At 36.0% G+C, this 24,461-nt stretch overlaps 1 protein-coding gene across 1 annotated transcript; it reads right to left on the bottom strand.

The window, feature by feature from the left end:
- Nucleotides 1–1,460: 1,460 nt before the first annotated feature.
- LOC136821077 (protein maelstrom homolog) lies at nucleotides 1,461–10,885 on the bottom strand. Its single transcript, XM_067077311.1, has 11 exons — nucleotides 10,700–10,885; nucleotides 9,924–10,052; nucleotides 9,045–9,129; nucleotides 7,650–7,790; nucleotides 7,023–7,064; nucleotides 6,222–6,349; nucleotides 5,469–5,523; nucleotides 4,525–4,681; nucleotides 3,736–3,810; nucleotides 2,672–2,907; nucleotides 1,461–2,245 (listed from the first exon to the last, which is right to left on the bottom strand). The coding sequence occupies exons 1-11, from the start codon at nucleotides 10,838–10,840 to the stop codon at nucleotides 1,722–1,724; spliced, it is 1,713 nt and encodes a 570-aa protein (XP_066933412.1). The 5' UTR covers nucleotides 10,841–10,885; the 3' UTR covers nucleotides 1,461–1,721.
- Between the last annotated feature and the right edge of the window lie 13,576 nt (nucleotides 10,886–24,461).

Raw genomic sequence — 24,461 nt, 5'->3', positions numbered from 1 at the left:
AAATTTGTTTGGTCGGTCTTGGAATTTTTGCTGACATCAGCAATTACATCATAGTTCAGGAAACCTCACCCCCTTCAACTTGTAATAAGTTGTCATATTTTTCTAAGTCAGCATCGAAAATGCTTTCCAACGGTATGTAACATGACATATTCGGTAAAAATTTCATTATCTGGTCTGAAAAATACACAAAGAGGTGCCAATTGCTTGGATTTAGGTTTTAAATCGAATTTTAACCTCCAAACTATCACTGTGCAATGAAATAACTTATTAAAATCTTCCCTCGTGATATGTTATAATACCGGGTGACCCACGAAAAAGTTCGGACAGTTTTCTTTCGGCGTCTCGAGGCCGAACAAATGTCTCAAAGTGCTTGAAATTTTAATATGTAGAAAGTAGATATTCTATCTGAAAGTTTTAGCTATTACTTTTTAAATTTGACCCACAAGTTCCCTACTTATGAGCTTTTAAAGTAAAAATTCACTTTTCGGAAAGAGCGAAATTACGTCAAAAAAGAGGTATCAAATTGCTTTATTAGTGAGGTTAAGTAAATCAGCAAAATCACGACGACGAACGAAAATTTAACAAGCTAGTGAGTTTCAACCAATCAAATTTCGTATTTTCACTAGCCTATTACATTTTTCGTCCGTCGTCGTGATTATCCTGGTATGCTTAACCTCAGTATTATCAATCAACTAATTAAACGAGGTCGTAAAACATCAGCACATTCGAAAAACACAATGTTAAAGATAAAGAAAACAATTATAATTTGATACCTCATTTTTGACGTGTTTTTGCACTCCCCGATAATTGAATTTTGACTTTAAAAGCTCATAAATGAAGAACCACTGAACCAAATTTAAAAAGTAATAGCTCAAAGTTTAAGTTAGAGCATCCTCTATCTTTAAAAAAAAAGATTGAGTTTATATTACTTTTATTTCAGACCCTAGCCAACGAAAACCGTCCGAACTTTTTCGTGGGTCACCCGGTATATTATGTAATATCTAAGCAAAAACTTTATGCTATAGAAAATCTTGTCAAAAGTATAAATGTTTGTTAAAGCTTTGTGGTGTCATTTTAAAAATCAATAATCAATAAAAATATAAACAATACACTTTCAGATTAAAAAGACAACTTCAACTTTAGGGGTAGAAATTTCAAGCTAATGTGATAAAACATCTTCTGGATTGTGACAATTTGACTCCATGCTGGAAGAAATCAGAGACCGAAAAAGCTTAATGAATTTGAGGATACTCTCAAGTAGACTGGTTAACTCTCAGGTGTTCAAGCCTGCTTGTTAATTTTTCGATTTTACCCAAACCCCTGGACCTTTATAAGGTTTATCAATTCTTGAAATTATTTTCAGCTGACCAAGATTAGGTTAATTGTGTTAATTAGACACTCGAGAGTAAGGGGTTAGAGACGGGAAAGGTGAGAAAAGGAGGGTAGAAGAAAAATAGGACGAGGGAAAATAATAATAAACTGCTGAATAGATGTAGAATCAAATACAAGATTTGAGTATACTATCTGGGGACTATCTGCTAATGGTACATCAACAAAAAATAAAAATGCATTTTCAGTTTTGAGGGAGTCTATATATAATATAATACACTATAATACGATGCTAAATAGTCAAGTCGTCGTAAGCCATCAAAAGACTTTCATCTTTAAAACACAATGCTTCTCCGTTTCCATTCATAACTTAATATGGCCTAGATCTTTATTCAGGACATCCAAGCACGTGGTGGGCGGGGTGCCTCTGCTGCACTAGGGGCGCGTGTTGAGCCCGCCCATTTTTGCTCATCTTGACTATTGATTGTATTGTCTATTTGTTGTATATGAAGCTGGGTTCCTCGGCCACGCCCGATAGGGGCTCCGCTAAACCCGGGCGGTGGACCCGCTGAAAATCCAGGCGGCGGGCGTATGGAAGGATTTGAAGAAAAACCATTTGGCTGTTCCATAGTTGGGCTTGTTGATGCTTTTTCTCCAGGGCGTCTAAGATTTTGGATCGCTGCTGCACCTCGGCCACGCCCTCTACCCCTAGAGGCAGCGGGTGGTGGATTCGAGGGTTGGGCATTGTTTTGTTGCTTATTAGGGCTTCCCCTTAATGCCGCCCATCTCTTTTTTTGCTCCTCTTCCTTGGTGCGGGCGGCTTCTTCTTCATCTACGAATTGTTGATGGGCCATCATTCGATTGTTCTCTTCTAAACGTAATTTCTCTGCTACTCGAGCCGCTAAATCGTCAGATCCTGGTTGTAAGAGCAAGAAATACAATGTGTTTAAAAAAATCCATAGTTTTGCACATATGCTTTGTGGTTCCCCTTTGAATCTTACCGCTTTCTATAAATCCTCTACTCTCAAGTTTTCGGGAAAACGAAACAGAAAAAGAGAAAACAAAAGTACTTTATCTCGGTTAAACGAAATCTTTGATGTGAGCTATTTGAGTTTGGCACCCTAATGGTAACACTACTCAATTTGGGACTTTTTTAATAACAGACAAAAGGATCATATTATAAAATGAAACACATCGAGTTTTTAGTGCTACCATTAGGGTGCTAATAAAAAACATTCCGATAAAACATGGCGGATGACTCAGCACAAGCTTTTCATACAGGTTGATGCTGATACCTAATAAAATCCAAAAAAATAAGCAAAGCAAACAGAAGTTGTGAAACCTCCTATACTGGAACCAGGTGTTGAATAACCGCCAACACTATTTCCACCCCAAGTCGCACCTCCTCCGCCATTTTGGAATCGAGGCGACATTTGGTGTTGTTGTTGTTGTCTTCGCTGTTTGACGGCATCTTTACTTGGGATGACGGTATAACAGACGTCATTTTGTTTGGGTGGTAAATGACGGTCTGTAATTTGGATCTCGTGATTGGTACAAAAATAATCAGCCAAACAAAAACTGCAGGAAAACAAAAACAAAAGTCAAGGAAAGGGTAAGTTTTTAACATCGAACTTTATTAGCAGAATCAAGTGTGATTGCAAAGAAAAGGAAAAAGCTCAAAAAAGTGTATTCCCACGATTGATGCCATATACAGGGTGTCCCTAATTAAAGTATCGAGTTTGAACATGCGATTGAGTAGAAAAGTTTGTGTGTGTTATCACTAAAATATAAGAACGTTCTCCATCACACAGGCTTATTACAACAGGTAGTTACAACGTATAAATTAATTGTAATGACAAAGAAAAAAGAGGGAGAGCTTAAAATACAATTTTGTGAACACGCACATAAAACTTTCTACTCATAGTTGTGTTTCGACTCGATACTTTAATTAGGGACACCATATACAGTAAAAGCAATTAAACTCATCATTAAAATCGCACATTGTTAACTTCCAATTTTCCAGGCTGTTTGGGAATTTCATGATTGAAAGCTCGTTATTGAGACCATGTTCAGACGTTACGGTTTCGAATCGCTCCGGTATGGTTTCCGTTACGGATCAAGAGTGTTCATATTAGTTTCGGAACGTTTCGGAGCAAGAAAACGGAGCAGTTCCGTTACGATGAAAATAGTGGAGCGAAACCGTTTCAGTCTGTTTTGCTTTGTAACGTGTTCTCCTTTTTGACGTTTCGGAATCGTTTTATTTCGGAACGATACGGAACCGTAAAGTCCGAGCAGGGTCTAAGACTGACGACTGATATCGTTGTAATAACATTAAACTAAACGGGTTTCCGTCTACATTCGGAATACTTCAAATAGAACAAGGTTAACTTCAAAATAAGAATTCACCAGTATCGGTTAGCTTGGCCAAGAGCACAATGTTTTGTGTCCGTTTCGTTCATTTCGTCTTCATGAAATTCACATCTACAATTAGATAAAAAATAATTGGGGCTCATACTGTTTCGAGGTTCGATTACCTTAAGAGAAAAACTTCCGAGACAAGAAATTTTGGTTGGCTAGTGGGCGTTACAATTTGGTGAATCAACTAATAACTTTAATTTGACAAAAAGTAATTTTGAAGAATTTCGCGAGTTTATAGGAAAGGTCAGCAATAAACACCTGTTATGATTTGAATCTCTCTGTAATTTCGAAAAAAATTAGGTTCCCGTTTCAATCATCAATTTGTGAGAGTGAGCTTTATTCTTTTGATGACGTATTAAAATAAAACGGTAAAAAGAAAAGTCTTATCCACCTTAACAACAATAGGTTGGGTTCCGGTTAAGCTGGGTCAAATTGCAATCAACGTCATAATATTTGAGAAAAAAGGGGAATTCCCACGAAATCTTACAGCAACAAACGATTTGGAAGCGCTAACATTTAGGTTGGAAGGGTAGAGCTTTAACTCTAAGATGCAAAAGTTCAAGAATGGTCCAATAAAGCTCCAAATATAGCCTGGAAGTCTATAAAACCCATCCAAATTAAAAAATTCGATTACATTTAATAGATAGCCAAAAAGCGACTTTCTCTCCCGAACTTCAAATTTCCAAAAACGAGGAAATAATAACCGAAATTCTCTATATATTTCAACATAGATTGGAAGTCAAAATTATCAATATTTGTGAGACATGAAGTACGTACCTGCTTCCCTGGTCATAATCGAAAACGGAAGAGTTCAAGATATCAGTGGCAGGTTGTTTCATCTGCATCAAGTTCTGAGGTTCACCTCTCAAATGAGCATCCAGATCCAACATCAACCCTTCAAGTTCGTAAACACGTTTCAGGTGGTTTGCTCGACCTGCACGATTTAAAAAGAGAAAGATCGCCAAATTAATACCAGCTTTGTTGACCATGCTACACTTTGGAAGGTTATTCTAGATCGACATTTCTTTTAATGATGAATCAACACAAATTTGTTTGAGTTAAGGAAATTTCGAGTTATAGAATCAAATCGATATAATTTTAGGGGAGGACATTATGGATAATACGCTCATTCACACTTTTCACAGTGTACTCATTATCGCCTAGGGTAACTATTCTTTACCAATGCAATCAATTCTATACACTGTGAATTAACCCTTCGCTCGAGATGCATACAACCATTACAAGCCTCGTCTTCGAAGTCCCCCTTTTAAAATTTGGGGACTTAAGGCCGCGAAAATGAGCAAACATTTTTTGACAATCGTTTTTGCCTGCAGAAAAGATTACGTCATTAAAAAAGTTTCGAGCGAAAAAAATAAAAAGTTAAAAGAAGTTCTACTTTTTTAAATCGTTACGTCAGATTTGCCCAATGGAATTGCTTCATTTTTCAAACGACCAATGATCTTACAAAAACGTTAAAATTGTTTCGCTCTTTTCACGCGAAAGTGGAGGCCGGCCTTTAAAGGCTTTTTGACAAATCTTTTTTTCTGGGGGGGGGGAGTTCAACAAAAGGTTATCCAAAGTACGATAAATGAAATAAAAACAAGGAGTAATAAAAATGGACACCAGCCATCGATAATTCATTCCCAGACTACCTTAACTTGTTATAATTCTATCAACGAAAAACTAATTGGCAGTCAAGATAATAGTGAGAACTGTTTTACCAGCATTGGTTGCCAGCCACTTCAAACATTCTTCGACGCGTTCACATTCTGACATCTGTAGAATTAAGAAAGAATTCGAATGTCATCAAACAAGCCACAAATCATGTAAATCAATGAGCCATCTGTCCCACAAAAGAGCTGAAAACGGGTAATTCTCCCTGACTCAAAATGAGAATAAACTGTTGTATTATTCCCTAAAAAAATGACACATTCTTTGCTAGTTTTTAAATAGTTATAATTTGGAAGGACCCACCACGATTGATAACATTTGATAAAAGATTAGCGAATCGAAGACTGGCTAAAAAAACTCAAGTCAAGATCTTCGGAACATAAATTCCCTGCTTTTCCCTGACTTTTACTTAAGGGCTACACAATATATTGTCAGGCAATATATTGATGATATATTGCTGAATGTCGACAATATATTGAAAAGGTGTCTGCAATATATTGTCAGCACGATTTGCAATATTCCAACAATAAAGGGGGATTGTTTACAGAAAGAAAATTCCTTTTTATAATAGAGTACCAGTTGTTTACTTCGTACATTACGGTCCGCAAACCATATTGTCGAATATTGTTCGTCAATATATTGTGTAGTCTAAGTAGCCCTTTAAAAGAGGCTCGTTTCCACATTTTCCAGCTATTGGGAAACTGCGCAATTTAAAAGAAATAGTCCTCTCGATAAAAAACTAAAAAATGTACTTAAACATTTGATCTCTCTCTTTACCAATAAATTTTTTTTTCAGTTAGTACCTTCACGTGTATAGGAGGGATATGTCGGCCTCCTTTCGATAAAAAATGAAAAAGTTCGTCATAGATTTTGGTGTAATCATCTCCCAGCTGCATCTTTCCGGTCAGTGGAAGTTTGTGGGTAAGATCACCTGGAAATAGGATTGACAATTTAGAAGATTAGTTAGTATCTTTGGACATTTTGTTGTTATGTGGCATACATCTGTTAACTCTTAGTGGCACGGTCAGCTTTTGTGAGACTGGTGACGAAAATACAAAGAAAATTTTTCTTAACGGCGGTATAGAAACACAAGTGTAGAAGTGGTCGTGTCAGATACCCTTACATGGAAGCAATCAAGTAACGTGAATACAATATACTTTATAAGAATATTAATGATGAAATTGGCCAAAAAATTAAGAACATGGTAAGAATATCACCATCAAGGAATTTGGCTAACTCAACCTCAGAATGCCAGTTTTATAGAACATTTTACCATCAACTTGTCAATTATTCCCCAGCAATGCTAAAAGGTTCCACAAAAATGCCAAATTTTTGCCTGAGGTATGTTTTATTACACGTTAGATTTTTGCTGGCTTTGGATCCAAATCTAAGAATGTTGTAAGAATGTTTCATGATGATTTCCCCCCAAAAAAGGTTAAGAATATCCATGATGAAATGGAAAAACACCATTCTTAAAAAGCCAACCGCACGGCTAAAGGTTGATTGTATATTTTACTTTAATCGTTTTTCCTTAAAAATCTAAAAACAAAAATAAAACTCTTTAACATCTTACCAACAACGCTAATCACAAAATCAAAACTTACTGTGTTGTTGTGCCTTGAAACGGTAACCTTGAGGAATTGGTCCTGGACGTAAGAAAAAAATTAAGAAAGTAAAATCAGAAAGTCCACGCTCGTATTTTTCTAAAAGATTCAATCGTTTTATAGTTAGAGATGACAATTTGTTAAGCGTTTTTTTATCAAATTGCTTAGTGCGGAAAGGGGTGTGACCTCCCTCTTAAATGACCCCCCCCCCTTCTTGGCATCCCCGACCTTTAAAAATGCCTATCCCCCATGGATTTTGGATAAAAATAGCTAAAAAAATATATATATATATGAAATATCTTTAGATCGAGAGAAAGTGAAACTGAGTGAAATAATAAACTTCTTTCTTCTTTTTGAAACCAAATTTCATAACAGTGTGCTTGAAATAATCTACAACATACATGCAAACCCCCCTTTTTAAACTACCCCCCCTTCCTTGCTATCACCCCCTTTTTCATGAAAATTTCTGATTCCCCTTCTCCATTTTTTCGGAGGGGGGGGGTCCGAACTATGAATTGAAAAAATTCATTTATCTAAAACAGACCTTTTTGCTTAGAAAACTGTGAGCAATGCCCTACTAGAGCCTAAGGTAATGCAAACAATGAGTAGGAAATGAAGCGATCAAACCTGGATTTAAATGTCTGTGGAAACTTCGTTCGCGACCACCCAACAAACTGAATTCGGTCGCTGCAACTTCTATGGGTTGAAATGTCGGTTCCTCCAGAAGACAGATGAAAGATACGAAGTAAAACTTCTGGTCCAAGACGCCTTTTAAAGTGAAAGAATAATAACAAATAATAATAATATTTTCCCACCTTAATTGTTTCAGAGAACAGATTCCAGATGAATTATCAGGCTTTAGTGTATAATCAAAAAAGATATGGATTTTGACAGGGATTTTTGACTTTCAAGAAATAGACCAAAAGAGAAGTAACTACAATCATGGTCGAAATATATTGAGATTTCAGTGCATTTTAACGTTTTTCAGAATTTAAAGTTCCGGCGGGAATTGCTAATTTAGCACTTCCACTTTTTTCATTGAATATTTCGACTTTGGAGGGGTTCGGTAGCTTCTAGGCTATATTCCAAGCCTTATTGGAGCAAATTTTGATCTTTTAAATCCTGAGATCCTAAGGTCTTAAGAGCCATTTTTTTAAAAAATCTTCAGAATAAAGAAAGTCTGATACCTCACCCTCTTAGATCCTATTCAAAAACTTTTTAGACTCATTCAGAAATCCTACTTTGATAATAATTTGCGCTTTACCACAAAATTTCTAAGTCCAAGTGTCATGATTAGCTTTTAGACTGTTTTTTTCGGCCATTTTTGACAGTTACACAAAGATGGAAATCCTGAAAATGTTATTTTTGTGGCCAAAACCCACCAGTAAACCACTCCAGGTCAAAAGTTTACTTCAAAAAAGTCCCAAGGACCATCAGCAGCCAGCTAAAAGTGCTTCCAAACCCAGATTACGCAAAGTTTGAAGCCCTCTACAGGAGGTGAACTAGAGATTTTCAGGGAAAATTTGGAGACTCAATTTGATTTTTTTCTGATTCCCTACAAAAAGTTCTTGAAATCCACTGTAAATCAGCTTTCTAATGTACTTGAATAAAAATTCATTGGCTTTCAAAATCTGCTCCCCACAAGAGTTCATGATTTTTAGGGGTCAATTTTCGCTTAGTAGCCTATCTTTGAGACACTATATCTGCAAAACTACTTGAGATATCAAGGTGAAATTTCAGAGTCTTATTTTCTTGTGTGATAGATCATTTGGTCTAAATTTCAGCAAAATCCAAGAGGGTGAGGTATCACACCCTGTAGACTCTTAAAAAAAATGGCTCTTAAGTCTCATGTTAAAACTCAAGAGTTAAAACTCAACTTTCTAACTGTAGTTTAATGCGCTTAAAAATCACTTGTGGTGTTTAAAATCTCGCTGGGAAATCCAGTAGTAAACTAATGAAGCCTGATCCCAACGCCCCCCCCATAGGGGTAACATATCAAACCAAAGTAGAATAGATTTTTACCTCTTTCTGGTAGAAAACTCATGAAAACTTCTTGTCGTTCCTTTTCGCGTTTCACTTCCATAACCCTCACCAGATCCACACGTTCCTGTAATGTATTACGTAAAAAAAAACATGGTCAAAATGATTTTTCTTTATTCCAAAAATTAGAGAACATCCTCCTAAAGTTGAGGCGTGAAACTCATTTAGTTTTCTCAAATAAACAATTTAAAATGTTTTAAAGAACAGAAATTTCATTATCTTAAAAGTGTTCTTTAGTTTAGAAGTCTAAAAAAGATTCCATGTGCTATTCCATAAAAAATGTCACTCTCAATTATGAAGAGGGTGGTTTTGTAAGTAGGCAGGCCAGGGGAGGTGCCAGCTGGTGCAAGCGAAAAAATCCCTAAGAGGTCTCAAAAATTTAGAGAAAAATTTATGGTGTAACTCTGAAATTGTCAGAAAATTATAGGGAAGTATGACTTTTTGCAAAAATCCAGGTTGGGGACTGACCTTCCATAAGTGATGTCCTTCCATAAATATGAGCCGTTACATTTTATATTCATACTCCTAGGAAACTTTCCAGGGGGTAATCAGAAGAAGAATTTTCAGGGGGTTTGAGGAAAGGTTTATCCAGGGGGTAAAAAATATACTAAAAAAATATAAAAAAATATTGGTTTTTATATTTGTCCACCCTCACTTTAAAGGTGTGAAGAAGAATTTTTCCAAGGGTTTTTTATCCACACATTTTCAATAATTATTGGTTAAGGTTCTTCCACCCCCTCTATGGGTTTTAAATGGAACAGCCCATTCAACACAAGATCGTTTTCTTAGAAATGGACAGCCTATTTCTATGCGATTGTCTTCGTTCATTGAGCCGAATATCGGTGAACGGTAATGACTTACAGTAACGGGGGCGCCTGTGTTATCAAAATGATTCCTTGATCTAGATTGAAATTTTCCAGTAGTGTGACGATTATCCCACTCCCATTTAGCTTTCTCTTTGTAATATTCCCTCTCGTCATCCGGAAGTTGCTAGAAATGATGGCAAAAATATAACAAGTTCTCTTAAAAGGAGAATAACCAAGAATAATTTTGCGAATTGATTTAAAAAAAACTACCATAAAAAAACTTATATATTTTTTTCTGGAGGGCTATAAGATCAAATTTTAATTCACGCTTGTCAACCTTGAAGATATCTCAAAATTATTAGTTTTTCTGAAGAATACAATGGCCGCAGTATTTTTTAACAAGAATAAACATTTGCAAAATTTTCTCTGAGTAGATCGTAAAAGTTCCTTTAAATTTTTGATATGCACCACTTGAGAGTCTTCTAAAATCTTCCACCCAATCAGACCCAATAAAGCACTTAAAAAAATAAAAAGAGTGACGTATTGGGTGGAAAATTTGGAAAGTTCTCAGAAGACTCTCCAGTGGTGCATATCATGATTTGTTTGCCACAAGTCATCTGTTGCGCTTTTCAACATTAAGATTTCATCATTTCTAAGGGCTATCAAACACTATGAATGGTTAACTCACTAAAAGGTTTTGTGTACTAAAATAGACAATTAATCTGTAAAAAGTGTGTCTGTTTCCCCACTTCTGACATCATGCCCAACGACTTGAAGAATGTGAAAGTTTCTTCCCTTTTTTAAATAAAGTGATAAGAAAAAAGAGCATACCTGCCATTTAGGACTAGCAGTAGCAATCAAATCAGGCATGTTACGAATCGAATGACCTTCCTTCAACAATTGGTTTTTGATTTCATTTGCATAAAGAACAAATCCATTGGGCTTGTTCTGATTGCTTTTCTTTGAAGGCATTATTTTTTAGTAATTATGATAGCTAAAAAAACGAAGAGTAAAGTGTCATCTTGAAGACAATGTAAATTAAGGTTCAAAAGTTTGTTTACTTTATCCATATTGAGTCTTGAGTTTGATTTTTTATTGCACATCATTATTGACCTTTTCCTAAATAATATGCTACCATTTTGACTTTACTGTTACTTGTATCACTTTTTTTGGAGGTATTCTATATAAAGTTCTCAGGTAAGATTCTTGGTGAACCACACCCACACTCATCCAGCATATCTGTGAAATTGGGGTTCATCGGAGATAGGCCCCATGTTTAGACCAATCGTCCCAAATTAGAGCAGTTGACGGTACATTTTAACAACAACAACAAGCAACAACAAATCGCTTTGAAAAAGATAGTATCGGCTTAACAAGTATCTAATTTTAGAAGAAAAGTTTTAGTGTCTTTGTATAAACAAAGATAAGTGTCGTTTTAAAAGATAGTATTTATTTCTGCTTTGGTGCGCCACATTATGAGTGTCTAGCCCGTTCACGCCCTTTCCCTGTCCCTGAGAAACCAGAAAGAAGGAAAGAATTCTGCTGTCTTTGCAAAAAATTCAATTACTAAGCCCTAATAAAGTGCTAGCGAGGATTAGCGAGAATGGGCCTTTCGGTTCGGGCCTGATGTTACTTAAATGTCGCAAGTCAGGGACTCTAGAAATGCATTTGTTGGGTTTTTGAGTGGTTTTTGGTGTTTGTGATTCAAGAGAAAGTTTTGGTACATAATGATCCCCAAAATCCCCCAAGATCCCCCAAAATCCCCCATTTTTACAAACATTTACAAAGTTTTGGTTAGGAAAGTTGTAAAAGTGTGAAAGATTGGAAAAGTGGCTAGTTTTTTCCCAAAACTCTTTCCTGATTATGTGATTGCTTTGTTTTGTTTTCCTGCTTGGCTTTTTAAACTTTATGTCTATTGCTTGGTTTGTTGGTTCTTTTTTGCATAAAATTCTCATTTCTTGACAGAGTGTTTGATTGGTTTAATTTATATATTTAGAAAAATTCAAAAAAGCTGGAAAAAAACGTATAATTATAAAAATATTAGTCCCTTTTTATGTTTCATCTTTATCTTATCATGAATTCCATATGTGACTAACGGACGTTTCCACTGTTTAGCAGGCTAGAAGTCAAGCTTGAAAATAGGAATAAAACTTCTTTTGGTGTGGTAACTATCAGTGGGGGTCAAAGTTTCAAGAACCATATAAAACTTTTTCTCTTGACTTTCACTTGGTCAGAAATTGCAATTAATAGGCCCGTGACTAACGGACACAAAAATTAACATCTAAAATGGGACACTTTTACAAACAGCTGTAAAGTGCTGTTCCTAAAGCTACAGGTTGGGTTTTTTGCTTAAATTCACTAGAGGAAAGGTTGAATTTTATGTTTCAAAATTACTTTTGAAAAAAAAAAGTCAAAGTAAGAAAATATGACAAAAATTGGGCAAAAAATGCTGTGACTAACGGACATTTAAAAACGTCACTAACGGACAAAACGGTTTTTTAATGATTCTGACGAGGCAATCCAACCATTCCTATATTTGGTGCTTTTGGGGTGAAATGTTATATCAATAGAATGACAAAAGCCTAAAAGAATAGAAGAATTCTCATTTTTCTCTGTGTGGTACCATTCCTATCAAGTTCATAGATCTCGAAAATTTGAAAATTTTGAAATATAAAGATCTGTTGAGTTTTTATGGGTGTTTTTTGCACTGCATTGTTTCTTTGTTGAATCAGGACAAAGACAGACAAATTGGGTAAGGGTATTTTATTTATTTACTTTGGAAAAGGATTATTCTCCCTATTATGACAACTAGTCCATTAGTCACGAAAATGTAAAATGCACACACAAAGAAAGGATTGACTATTTAACATATATCTATGGGTGAAATGGGTAAATATAGTCAAAATAGCTTTAATAAAAACAAAATACATGGTTTTTTAAGCGAGTGCCGTCTATTATATTCTCCGAACTCTAAATTTTAAATCTATTTCGTGACTAACGGACAATTGCCATGTTTACTAACAGAAAACAACTTTTAGTGGAAAAATACTTCATTTTTGGTAAGTTTAGCCTCAATTTGTTTGCAATAAGGTGCTAGAAACCAAGCATTTTGAAAAAGTGATCTTATGAAAATTTTATCTCAGGTAGGATGATTTTCGTGACTAACGGACACTTCTTGATGAGCCTCTTGTGAGCTACCCACTAAACCTTTAGGGCTAAAATTTTGCACTTATTTTATGGTCATAGTACTTCTGTTTTTAAGACAAAAATAAAAGAAACATACAGCTTCCCTTGGCTTTCATTGGAACTTTTCTTCTTATCAATGTGACTAACGGACAGTCGGTTAGGCATGCATAACAGCCAGAAAAAAACAAATAGGAGTTAAGCAAAGCAGATTTTGATTATTGATATGTTTTCTATAATCGTTGTCAGTACTCTAACACAGATTTGTGTACTGATACAATCATATTTGGATGAAAAAAGTTTCTGGCAAAGTTCTTGGTTTTTTCAAGCAATTTTGTATTTTTTTGTATTAAAGGCTTCGCCCCAGCACAGAAGCGTGAAAAATGGACTTTAAAGAAAGATTTTCTGGATTCTCACACCTCAACATATGTATATTCAAGAGAAAATGAAAACTTATGTTATTTCTGAATTTGAAATTTTGACCTAGATGTTAATTTTCTCATGGAATTCATGTTATTTATTTTCAACACTTTCTCTTTTCATATGCCAACTGTCCTGCATTGAGCGGGACAGTCCTGCATTAAGCTCTTTGTCCCGAGTTCCTTAGATGTCCCACATTTTCCAGAAAACTCCAAAATTCGTAGAATGGAAAAAATATATAAATGCTACTAAAAATATGTTTCCACAAGCACAGACTCACTTCCATGTTTTTTCTCTTTGCTCCGTAGCGGTCCGCCCAATTGCGTGCGTCCGTATTCAATACATTGGATTCCCGTTGGACAGAGATGTAATAGTACTAGAGTACCCTGCCCAGTTGGCGAACGAAATGTTTTTATTCAAATTTCTCACTTACTTTTTACTTTTTTGAAAATCCTTTTCAACCAACGGTTAGACGACTTTTAACATGCTCTTCGTGTTTGTTTTGATTTTTTATTTGAGGCGATCTTCTTAGAATAAAAAACTTTCGAAGCGAGCAGTACTAGTGCCCAGTTCCCGACCGACGTACCAGTCTGCGACCGACCGCTAAAAAGAGAAAATCAGTGCTCTACTTGCAGGTTAGGTCATATGAATTGATCAGAATGATAAAAAAACTCATAAGCTTTCCCGTATTTAATTTCTTTACACTTGTTCTTTTGTTTAAAAAAAAAGCTCACTTACATTTCCCTTCGGCATTTTTTTTAGAATTTTTCTTCAAGTCACCATTTTTTTCTAAAGTTTGTTTTTGTTTTGTTTTGAAAGTGGTGGTCTATGGAGAGTCTTCATTTGATATAAACGTGGGAATTTTTTATGTCTACCCGGAGATTCAATATAAACGTTTTCCTTTATCATTTCAATCCGGAGCTAGAAACTTCGCATTGGAGTTGTCAAGTTAAGACCGTGGGCATGCCCCTTGAATGTTTTGATCGCAATGTAAAGTCTTCTTTTTTTCTCAGCATCTGGAATGTTTTGTTTTGATTGCAATGTAGAGTCTTCTTTTTCTTACTTTCGATTTTGTTGCAGTCACAGACTGGACAATTGCATTACCTTTTTTTTATCAATATTTCAGACGAAGGAAACCCTATCGAGCTGATTTTTATAGAAATGCTTTCTAAGTCTAACATACTCATTGTTTTGGATAAATATTTTTGGAGTGGCTGACAGTTGAAGCGTTTTTTCTTACAAAGCTTTTTTGTCCACAGGTAGCCATTTTTTATTTTTTTTTGAAAAATCCGGCTTTTTCGTGTGCTTCCGTGCAAAGTTGGATCTTTAGGATTCTACTCGTTCTTTTCTATAATTTTTCTTACACAGTACGGGAAATAAATAGGTCAAGGTAGATAACTACTAAAAGAAATTCTCCAGAGTTTTGTTTTTGTATGACTTTTCTGGGTTTGAAGACGTTCGGTCGCCAACTAGACCGGTTGCCAACTGGACTGGGCAGGGGACTCTACATGAACCATGTCCAGTACACCTAATATTTATTTATCTGGTTGCAGGGATCGAATTAGCGTATCGCATTTCGCAATTCGCGATGTGTTTTTGGATTACTTAAAAGCTAAAAATTGAAAATTGATCCATTTTAGGATGCCAAATCATGCTTAGGCAGTCATCGAAAAAATGCTCTGTTCGCGTTGCAACGGGTGTTAAAAATGCATGCGGGCGGACGAAAAAAATTCCCAGGTTTTTTTTTTAATCACGCCAGTAATTCGAGATCGGGTGGTAACGCAAACAAAACAATTTTTCGATGGCCGCCAGAGCGATTGAAAAAAAGCTATACTTTAAAAGAGGGTAAGTAGAAAACCACTTCTCTGGCCCAGGCCATATGGCCTACTCCATGGCCTACCCTTTGGCCATCCTTCAAAAGCTGATAAACTTCTTTTTTTCAATTTGCTAATAGCTTTAATGATTTTATTTTGTAATAAAAATGCTTCAAAAGCTCTTAAAACTTTATGGAAGGTCAAATTTTATAATAACTATCATAAAGTCTTGAGTCAGTATTTTATTATACCTTTTAATTTTAATATGAATTTCATTGGCTAATCTGAATCTATCTGAACCAATCATAGCGCCTACACGCTGTCGAAATTCAGATCGATGATCGACCAAAATGAGCTTAGCGTCAATTTGGTAGCGTCATATTCAGATTCGCAGCGTCATATTCTCAGATTCAAATCGAAAGTGCTATTAAAAGGTGTTCTGTCCAACTTGGATCAAACTGTATGGGTTCCAAATATAGAACAGACGGATACCACACCCATTAGTGATCTTTTAAAGAAAAAAAATGAAGTTTATGAAAAATAATTTTTTCTTTTGAAGACTTTGAAGGTGGGCCAAAGGTAGGCCATGGGGTAGGCCATATGGCCCGGGCCAGGTTTTCTACTTACCTTTAAAAGAGCAAATTGTTTTTCCGGGATTTTCTCCGCGTCTCCGCACCGGAAAAACAGCTGAAAATATGATGCGGGTGGGTGACGCGAATAGAACAATTTTTTGAAGGCCGCCTAGAAAGTGCATTGGGCCCGTCCGCCCGCATGCATTTTTAACACCTGTTGTGACACAAACAGAGCAAACGCCCTATCCCTTCTCGTTTCGATGGTTGGCAAATGATATCATACTCCAGGATGCATCATCTCATTATTTTCTCCCTATTTTCTACTTTCCTATCTTCTATCCTGATTTTCTGTCTTTCTCAAGTGTTTCTAATGTTTTCTAAGTATTTTTCTGAAATTTGCCCGTACCGGTGAAACAGGTCTCCGACCCCGGCTCGAACCACCAAATGCAAGCAACCTCGGTTTACAAACCCAATGGCCTAACCGCTTACGCCAACGTGACACGACAGAAAGCCGTCATTCACAAATACTTATAGCGTGCAATTTACAGACCTTAATTAAGAAAGCTCCCAACCCTACCGGTGCCCCTAAAAGGATCCCTACGGGATCCTAAGTTAAGTCACAGGGTACGAATGCCCCTAAGGCGGCAATCACAAATGTCTTCATTTCGCGTCCTCGTTGGGTCTAAAAAGTGAGTCGGTCGGTTGGTCGGTCGTAAAAAATTTTGGGTTTCCATTTTTCCATCCATTTTTGGAGTGCATTCTTAGAGGAAACTGCCAGCCGGCCAGCAGCCAAAACAACCGCGTGTAATTGGTGGTTTAAAATTATGACCTTTGAACACACTGTGACCTCCGACCCCAAAATGGCGCATGTAGTGATAAACAAAGTCAAAATGTTGCGAATGCGCTAGAAATCGCTCGCAAAAGATCGGCAATTTAATAAAATTTTTGAACGAAGGAAAGGTCATTGACAGAAAAAGTCCGACAAATTTACCGACTCGCCGACTCAATTCTACTCAATTGTCGAGAGTCGGTCGGGCAACGCGAAACGAAGATATTTGTGATTGCCCCCTAAAGAAGGCCGAAGGCCTTATATTGTGTCTCTCGAGCTCCAACCCTAACCCTAAATGATAATAACTGAACCCCTGTCTAGGTCCGCAGATTGAAAAATTTCACTTGCATCCTGGTAGCGACTCCAGAAGTCATGCAACTTTCGTTGACGTCAAACCAAATGTTTCATTTTTCCGTGAACTTTGAACCCTTGGAACTTTATTTCTATGTATGCTAAAGCGTCCGGTTTTTACTAAATGAAAGCCCGTGATCTTAGCTTTCCAGCGGTATATAACACTGTGGACACGGGCTAGACGGCAAATTGGTAAAATGCCGAACGTTTTGCAACATTTTGAAAATTGTTTGCCGAAGGGAGAAAAAAAATTAGCAACTATCGAAGAACAAATGTGTCTGGAAACGGAGGAAAATGTATTTGGAGGCTGAAACTTTGTATGTTTATCAGAAAAAGGGTGAGGAATTCAAAAATCACAATCGCTAATTCTAGTTCTTTCATTTTCATGTAGTTTTTTTAACTTTTTTGCTTCTTTAGCATGGGAATGTCCCAAAAAAAAGTTTTTATTTCTGCCGAAATGGATTTTCTTTTCATTTGGGGTTTCTCCTTTCAGAAAAACTTATTCTTTACTCATAAGTTTTTGTTCCTCCATTTCCAGAGGCCCCTTGAAAATGGGTCCTACCACCTTTTTTGACTCATTTCAACCTTTTCCAAGCTACTTTTCTTCAAAAACAAAAATAAAACAATGCAATGTCTTCTTTAAAAAAAAAAGATATATCTTTCGTTATTTTGATAAATATATACTAAATATTTTACAAATATTTTTATATAATAATATTTTAACACCATCAAAGAATTCTCCCTCCAAATTTGAGGTCTCTAGCTAACTAGAAAAAGAGATATGCAAAATTTAAGAAGCATGACTGGAAAATTTCTTTTTTTTCTTTTTTGACACATTTTTCGAATTTTTCCAAGCTATTTTCCTAACCTTTTTTTTGACATTTTTAGTCAAATTTTTGACACTTAACTTTGAATATCTTTACAACCACTAATCCTCTGGAGGCCTATGACCCCTCATTTTCTTTCTTTTTCAAAGCTCTACAAGATAGGATAGATTTTGAAAAAAAATTAAAATTTGAAAAATCTTTGTTGCTAATCCTGGAGTATATGATATCGTCTGCCAACCTATTTCGATGCCTGGGTTGAAAATTTTTGCTTTATTTCTAATTTTATATATTTTTTTAGCCATTCCTACGTCATTTCAGGCTTAAAAAATTTCTCGAGGGTGCTCCGCCTCCTAGCACCCCAGTTGGGGGAGGCTTAGAGCGCCCCCAAAACCCCCAGCTCAATTTTTTGTGCTTGCTCTGCTTGCTCGTTGACGTGTCCCTGTATTTCCATTCTCATAATACAAAATAGTTGGCAAATATGTCTCCTTGAGGTCAGATCTCTGATCTTCACCATATATAGATAGATAGCTAAAGTGCTTACCCAAGGAAATATCGAAAACTCTGTTACCTGCCTGGTAAAAACAGCGTATTAAAATCTGTTTGTCATTCCGCATTTTACTGAAAGAAGAAAATTTTGTTGCCATTTTGAACACCAGTCAAAGTCTATTGTAAATTAGGATAAATGAGTGTATTCGGTCTAAATAGGACAAGTTATCCTAACTAGGATAAATATTCTAGCCTATTTAGGATAAAAAGCCTAATTAGGATAATTTGTCCTACGTAATCTTTGTAAATGTTAATATTTTACGGTAGCCGAAAATTAATTATTAATATTTTACGGTAGCCGAAACTTTATTATTATAATTTTCAACCAGACCAGCAGAATTTTTAAAAATAGAGATGCAGATTTGCTAGGCCCCAGGTACTAACTTTTTTTTAGCTTCTTGAACGTTTTTATAGTTAAATCATCTCAATTTTATTCAATTCTTGATTCAGGTTGATAGAAAGTTTAATTCAATTGATTTTCTTTCAAAACAGAAGGCCTCACTTGCACATGCCGCATATACATACCGTTGCTCCTAGGCTAGGTATAGCATAGATAGATGCCTATCTTGATTCTTGTAGTGAAGGTGGTTGAACAAAATGTTTTTGGCATATTGATGTAACTGTCAATCGAACTGTGTCGAACCAATCAAACAATCAAACAATCAAACTCCATCGAACAATTAAAGTTTGATTAAAATAATTAATCTATCTCTAAGATTTTTAAAAGATATTGTGAGTGTTCGATTAAGTTCGATCAATGTACAATGATGGGTTTCGGTTCGATCAGTTCGATAAACAGTTAGGAACTTAAGCTCAAACGGGAGATTAGGCAAGAGGAATTTTTCTGTTTACCGTGGCGTTGCAAAAAATATTTGATGCTGCAAAATTTCATTATTCATTATTCATTATTCCTACCTGGTGCTTCCCATCTCCAACGAAGTTAAATTCCACCGTGAAAATGAAAATGACATGCGGACATGTTCATTAAAAACGTCAAGTTTTGTGACACCTTAAAAAATGATAAAAAATCACTTTTTTGTTAATAAGTCATGATATTGTGGGATCTAAGTAATGAAATTTTGTGGATAATTCTGTAACAATGTCTCTTAAAAGCTTATTGTATGGTCAAAATATTGAGGTTTTCTTTCTAGTATGGATTCCACGAAATCTCGCGCCAAAGATATTTTTCCGTGCAGCAAGCCTCACGCCAAGCAAAATTTCTTTTGTACCAACATTCAATTTTTCAATAAGGGTGCAAGATCAGTGAGGCTGGAACATCGATTTTTGAGGATTACGATTTTACCAGCTTTTTAGCGATTTTTGCCTCGCTAACCCAAATCTCGCAACCTCTTTATCTTAAAGGATGATCGAAATTAGAGTTTTTCAGCGTTCCGAAAAAAACGCAAAGCAGAAATTTTTTAATCTTCACAGGATCGATTGTCAACAACAAAATACATCTTTTGGTCTTTGGGTTTGTTTCTGACGTTTTTCCTTCAAAGAATATCGATCACTTTCCTTTTCCCCTTGAGCGCGCGAGAAAAAAATGATTAGCTCGCATTCTCACGCGGGCGAATAAAGATGAGGCGGCAATCTTGCACTGATGGTGGTACTTAGTTTCCGCCCTAATTTGCGCCCACCATAGAATGGTCCAAATACGGGGGTATTTTAAATGATAAACGATGTCGTTCTGAGTGTTTTATTTTCTGCTAGATACAAATAGTATATTGAATACTATTAACTTATTTATTTAAATATTTTTGAGCCCAAATTTAAATATCTGGTTAAATAAAAAACAAATGACAGCAGTTCTGTTTTTCCCTCAAACCCCCTGGAAAAGTTTTTTTGCCGACTTAGCTATTTTACAAATTTCGGAAAAGAACTCCCATAGGAATTCCGATTCATAACCCGATTGGTTCATTTCAGAACGGCTTCAAGAAGGTCATAATGGCAGATAATTTTAAAAGTTTCTCTGAGTAAATGTGTGTAATTTATTGATGTTGATGGCTTGTTGATTCTTTAAAGAAAAAAGATAACAGGTATAGCTTTTTCTAATCCTGGAATATCGAGGTTCCAGCTACACTGAAGATGGGAAAAGAGGCGCATGCGCCAACATAATTAATAAATTGACGCGAGCGCAAGCGAGCGAAAGCAAATTTAGCCGAACGGAAGCTAAAAATCGATGGATTATGGAGTCATTCACGCTGAGCTGGAATTATTACTTTACGCCAACTGAAAATCAAACAATCTTTGTAAGTACCCTTACGCCAATGCGCCAAAAACGTTTCAGTTGTACGCCGAAGAATTTCGGCGTTAGCAGGCTATTTTTTATGCCCTTTTAGCGTCCGGTTATCGGACGCTGCCCCTCCTGAAATTACTAAAATATTGGTAAAAACAGCCTTTTTAGTGGAAAAACACTGGAAAAGGCAGGAAAAGGTGCCCTTTTTGGCCACTAACAGACGCTGCCTTGCCTTTCTAAAATATGGCCTGGTTAGTTACACGAAATCCATCATACTGGTTTTCATTATATAACAAAATCTGGATAATATTGTAACTTTTTTTTTTTATCCACAGCAAGCAGGCAATAAAAATTTTGACTTTTTCAAAACCCAACCTATTCTATACTGAAGATTAAGATGTTGCCTAGCAACTGTTGTTATTTGCAAGAGATTACACAAAGGGTTGACTATATATTGGATAAAGAAGTAACACATGTGTTAAATAGGTGAATGTTGGTAAATAAGTTAGGACCATTACTGAGAGCTAAAAATTGAATATAGTACAACCATAATCATCAATTTAATGTTAAATTCTCTTTTTTGATCAGAAATTCATTATTTCACGCTCTGGATAATATTGTAACAATGTACAATATGTGACCACGCAAGGATATAGGCATCTATATTTTACTTTATTGCATTGGTTTTATTAAAGTAATGGAGTAAAGAAATATTAGTTAGCTTATGTAAGTGTACTTCATCCTTACTGTAGTTAATAGACAGTACTTGGATAACTTGTAACATGTAGCAGTGCTCTCTAACACAGCCTTAACATCGCTGAAAATAATTCTTTATAGAACTTATTAAAGGTATTTCATATGAAACTATATTATGGCATATAGTAGAAACTCCATAATATTTTATCCACTCTAAGGTCTATATTTTATAGTTTTTTTCTCATTTTGGATAATCATCGAATCATAAAGACTGAGAAATAATTTTTTTCTGAATATGGTATAATAAATTAGGAAATATTTACTTAGGAATTAAGTCAGGAAATTCTGGGAAATTACATAATAAATTAACTTGAAAATAATGTGAGAATATCTTTGCAAACGAGTTTAAACTAAAATAAAATCTATTCAACGACCTGTCATTGATAATCCAATTTCTGACAAAAGCTGGTACGTTGTCATTTCCATTTTCTGGCCTGATATATGTGGTCTCCTCAATCTCATGGATAGTAAGCATGCGTCGTTTTGGGTAGTCTGCTTGGTCTCTTTTTTTGGGTTTTTCCGTAAGAGCCATCTCCTGCCTTCTTCTGTGTCAGAGTTCTCCCCCTTGACCTACCTCACTCGTTCGGACTTTAGCTTTTCTGGGTCTTCAATTCTGATCAGGGTCAGGTGGAGTAAGACGATCCAGTTTGGTCAACGCATTGTTACCATTCCACTGGTTGCAAGCTCTTCTCCCCTGTGTCCAGTTTGGGCCGTGTCCCGTGCGTTCTCTCTCACTCCTCATACTCGTCCCAATGACCAGGCCTTTTGCTGGAGGGATTCTTCTCGTGTCACTTACCGGATCTTCACGTATAAGGAGTTCATGCATTCACTGCAGTTCTTCCTCACTCGTTTAGTCTCAATTCCGCTCAGTATGGTTCCCATTCCTTCAGAAGGGGTGGTGCTTCCCTTGCCCTTGAAGCTGGCGGCCCGCTGGACACTATAGCTGTCATGGGTGACTGGAAGTCTGATGCTATTTACCTTTACCTGCACATGCCTTTGTCCCAGCGCTTGCGTGCCCAACATTCCATCACTTCCTTTCTTGAGTGCTAGTCCTAGTCTTTCACTGTGCCCCACCTATATATAGCTTTTCCTTATATATTTTTTTTTTCCCACTACATTCTCACATTGGGTTTGGACCTATCTCTTTTTGTATATTTTTGTCCTAGCCCATGCTAGTCTATTCAGAAGAACTGTGATTGTACCAATGACAGGTACCCTGTGTCCTTTTCTTACTCTATGTGTTTAAATATCATCTATTGAAACCTCTGGGTACAAGACATGGTTTAATGTTATATAAACGATTTTCTTTTCAAGTAGCTTGTATTGGACGAATCCTTTTCGAAAATTTTCAACTGCTTTTTTCCAAATAGTTACAAGTCATATAATCAGAATCAGCTGGTATGAAATGTTGATAAGAGTCAAATATATTTTCGTTTGTATGTTTCTTTTCCAAGACGCGACCTAAAAAGAATGGCTCGTTTACATTATCTGAGTAGTAGATAGCAATGATTTGGCCAATCTTAATAGTGTCACCAAAATCAGTGTTTCTAAAATTTTGTTACAAATTATCCATTTATTGTCAATTATATCAATTCCAAGGTCTTGTCTATAGTTTCTATTAAAAACTTATAACTCATCACCTGTCCTGAGACAAGGTATCAGGTTTAAATATGAAGTAATAAACATGTTAATCAGCCATGTGAATTCAGAAGAAATCATATCGGCACGTAGGTGCCGACCAAAACCGGCCGTAGGCCGGCAAAACTTTGCCGACCTAGAGGTCATTTTAGGTCGGCAAAGCCGTCCTAAGTAGCTTGTTTAGGTCGGCAAAGACAATAAATTTCCTACTGTTAGTTTAACTATCCTTAATAATTGTGTTAATAAGTTTTATGTTTTATAAAGAGAATGGAATGAGGCTCGATTATCGTGTGTTATCAAATGATAGCACAATTAGATTAACCTAACAAATAATATTTTTCCTCTTTAGGTCGGCTTTGCCGACCCAAAACATTTCTTTTGTCGGCACGCCGACCTAGAGTGTAAATTACGTTGGCAAATAAAAGCCGACTTCAGCTCAGGTTACGTCGGCTTTCAGGTTGGCATTGCCGAATGCCGACCTGGATTCACAGGGCTGTTAATAGATTTTGATGTTCGCCATCAATTAATAGGCCCTTTGGAAGGATCTTGAAAATGACCTTGTTTTGATGTTACAATGTTATCCAAGACAATGCAGTATACTTGAAATAAACATTAGAAACCATACACTTGTTTTAATGATGAAAAATTGGTATCCTTATTTTAACAACATGTATGACATTTATTGCCAAAAAATGGATAACTTAACCCTCTGTCTTCAAGCTTTGACTCATGTTACAGCGTTATCCGGTAGCTCTTGTAACAATATTTCTTGAAAATTATATGGATGGGCGAAAACCCAGCTTAATTGATTGCAAAAGGTTCCAGTACCCCATGTCAAAGGAATATTAAGTTCTGGGTACCAAAAAATTTGAAACATTTAGATGTTACATCATTATCCAAAGCTTGGCAAGCTTCTTTCAATCGTTACCTGACTTAGGTAAAGAGTATAGAAAAACTGTCACAAGATTATCCACCTCCTGTCTATCTACTTAACCATCATTTAGGTTGATTTTCCATATCATATAGTATTAAAAAGTTATGGATAATTTTGTAACACAACCTAAAAATGTCACAAAAACCTTGAAAATTTGATGTGCGCCCTTGTAGCCGCCCACTGCTTAAAAAAATGCCTGCCCCATTCCTGGACGTGATTGGAACCATGTTTTTTACTTGAGGCGCACATTTTGTTAGCGAAGATGTTATTTTTGATTCAATTCAAGTGTTTTGGATAGCTTGGCACAGGAAAAGAAGAGAATAATAAGTTTTTAAGAAATAATGAACTTTTTTGAGCGGCGGCTCAAGAGCATGTGGGCGGTCAACGGTAAACAGAACATCAAATTCCCCTCGCCTTATCTCCCGTTTAGGTGAAAATCTCTCAAAAGGGAGATAAATTTTTGCATAGTTGCTTGGTTAATAATTTT

Source organism: Clytia hemisphaerica, unplaced genomic scaffold (assembly GCF_902728285.1).
Source record: "Clytia hemisphaerica strain Z4C2 unplaced genomic scaffold, Clytia hemisphaerica genome assembly, whole genome shotgun sequence".
Lineage (NCBI taxonomy): Eukaryota > Metazoa > Cnidaria > Hydrozoa > Leptothecata > Clytiidae > Clytia > Clytia hemisphaerica.
The sequence above is the reverse complement of the archived record's forward strand: the minus strand, read 5'-3'. Positions and strand labels throughout refer to the sequence as shown.

Bases quoted from the DNA above. Each gene is read 5' to 3' on its own strand.
- LOC136821077 (XM_067077311.1), bottom strand. From the start codon at position 10,840: ATGCCTTCAAAGAAAAGCAATCAGAACAAGCCCAATGGATTTGTTCTT. The intron at 10,053-10,699 runs GTATGCTCTTTT...CATCATTTCTAG, and splicing joins CTGCTAGTCCTAAATGGCAG to CAACTTCCGGATGACGAGAG. The intron at 4,682-5,468 runs GTAAAACAGTTC...TAAATCGTGCAG, and splicing joins GTGGCTGGCAACCAATGCTG to GTCGAGCAAACCACCTGAAA.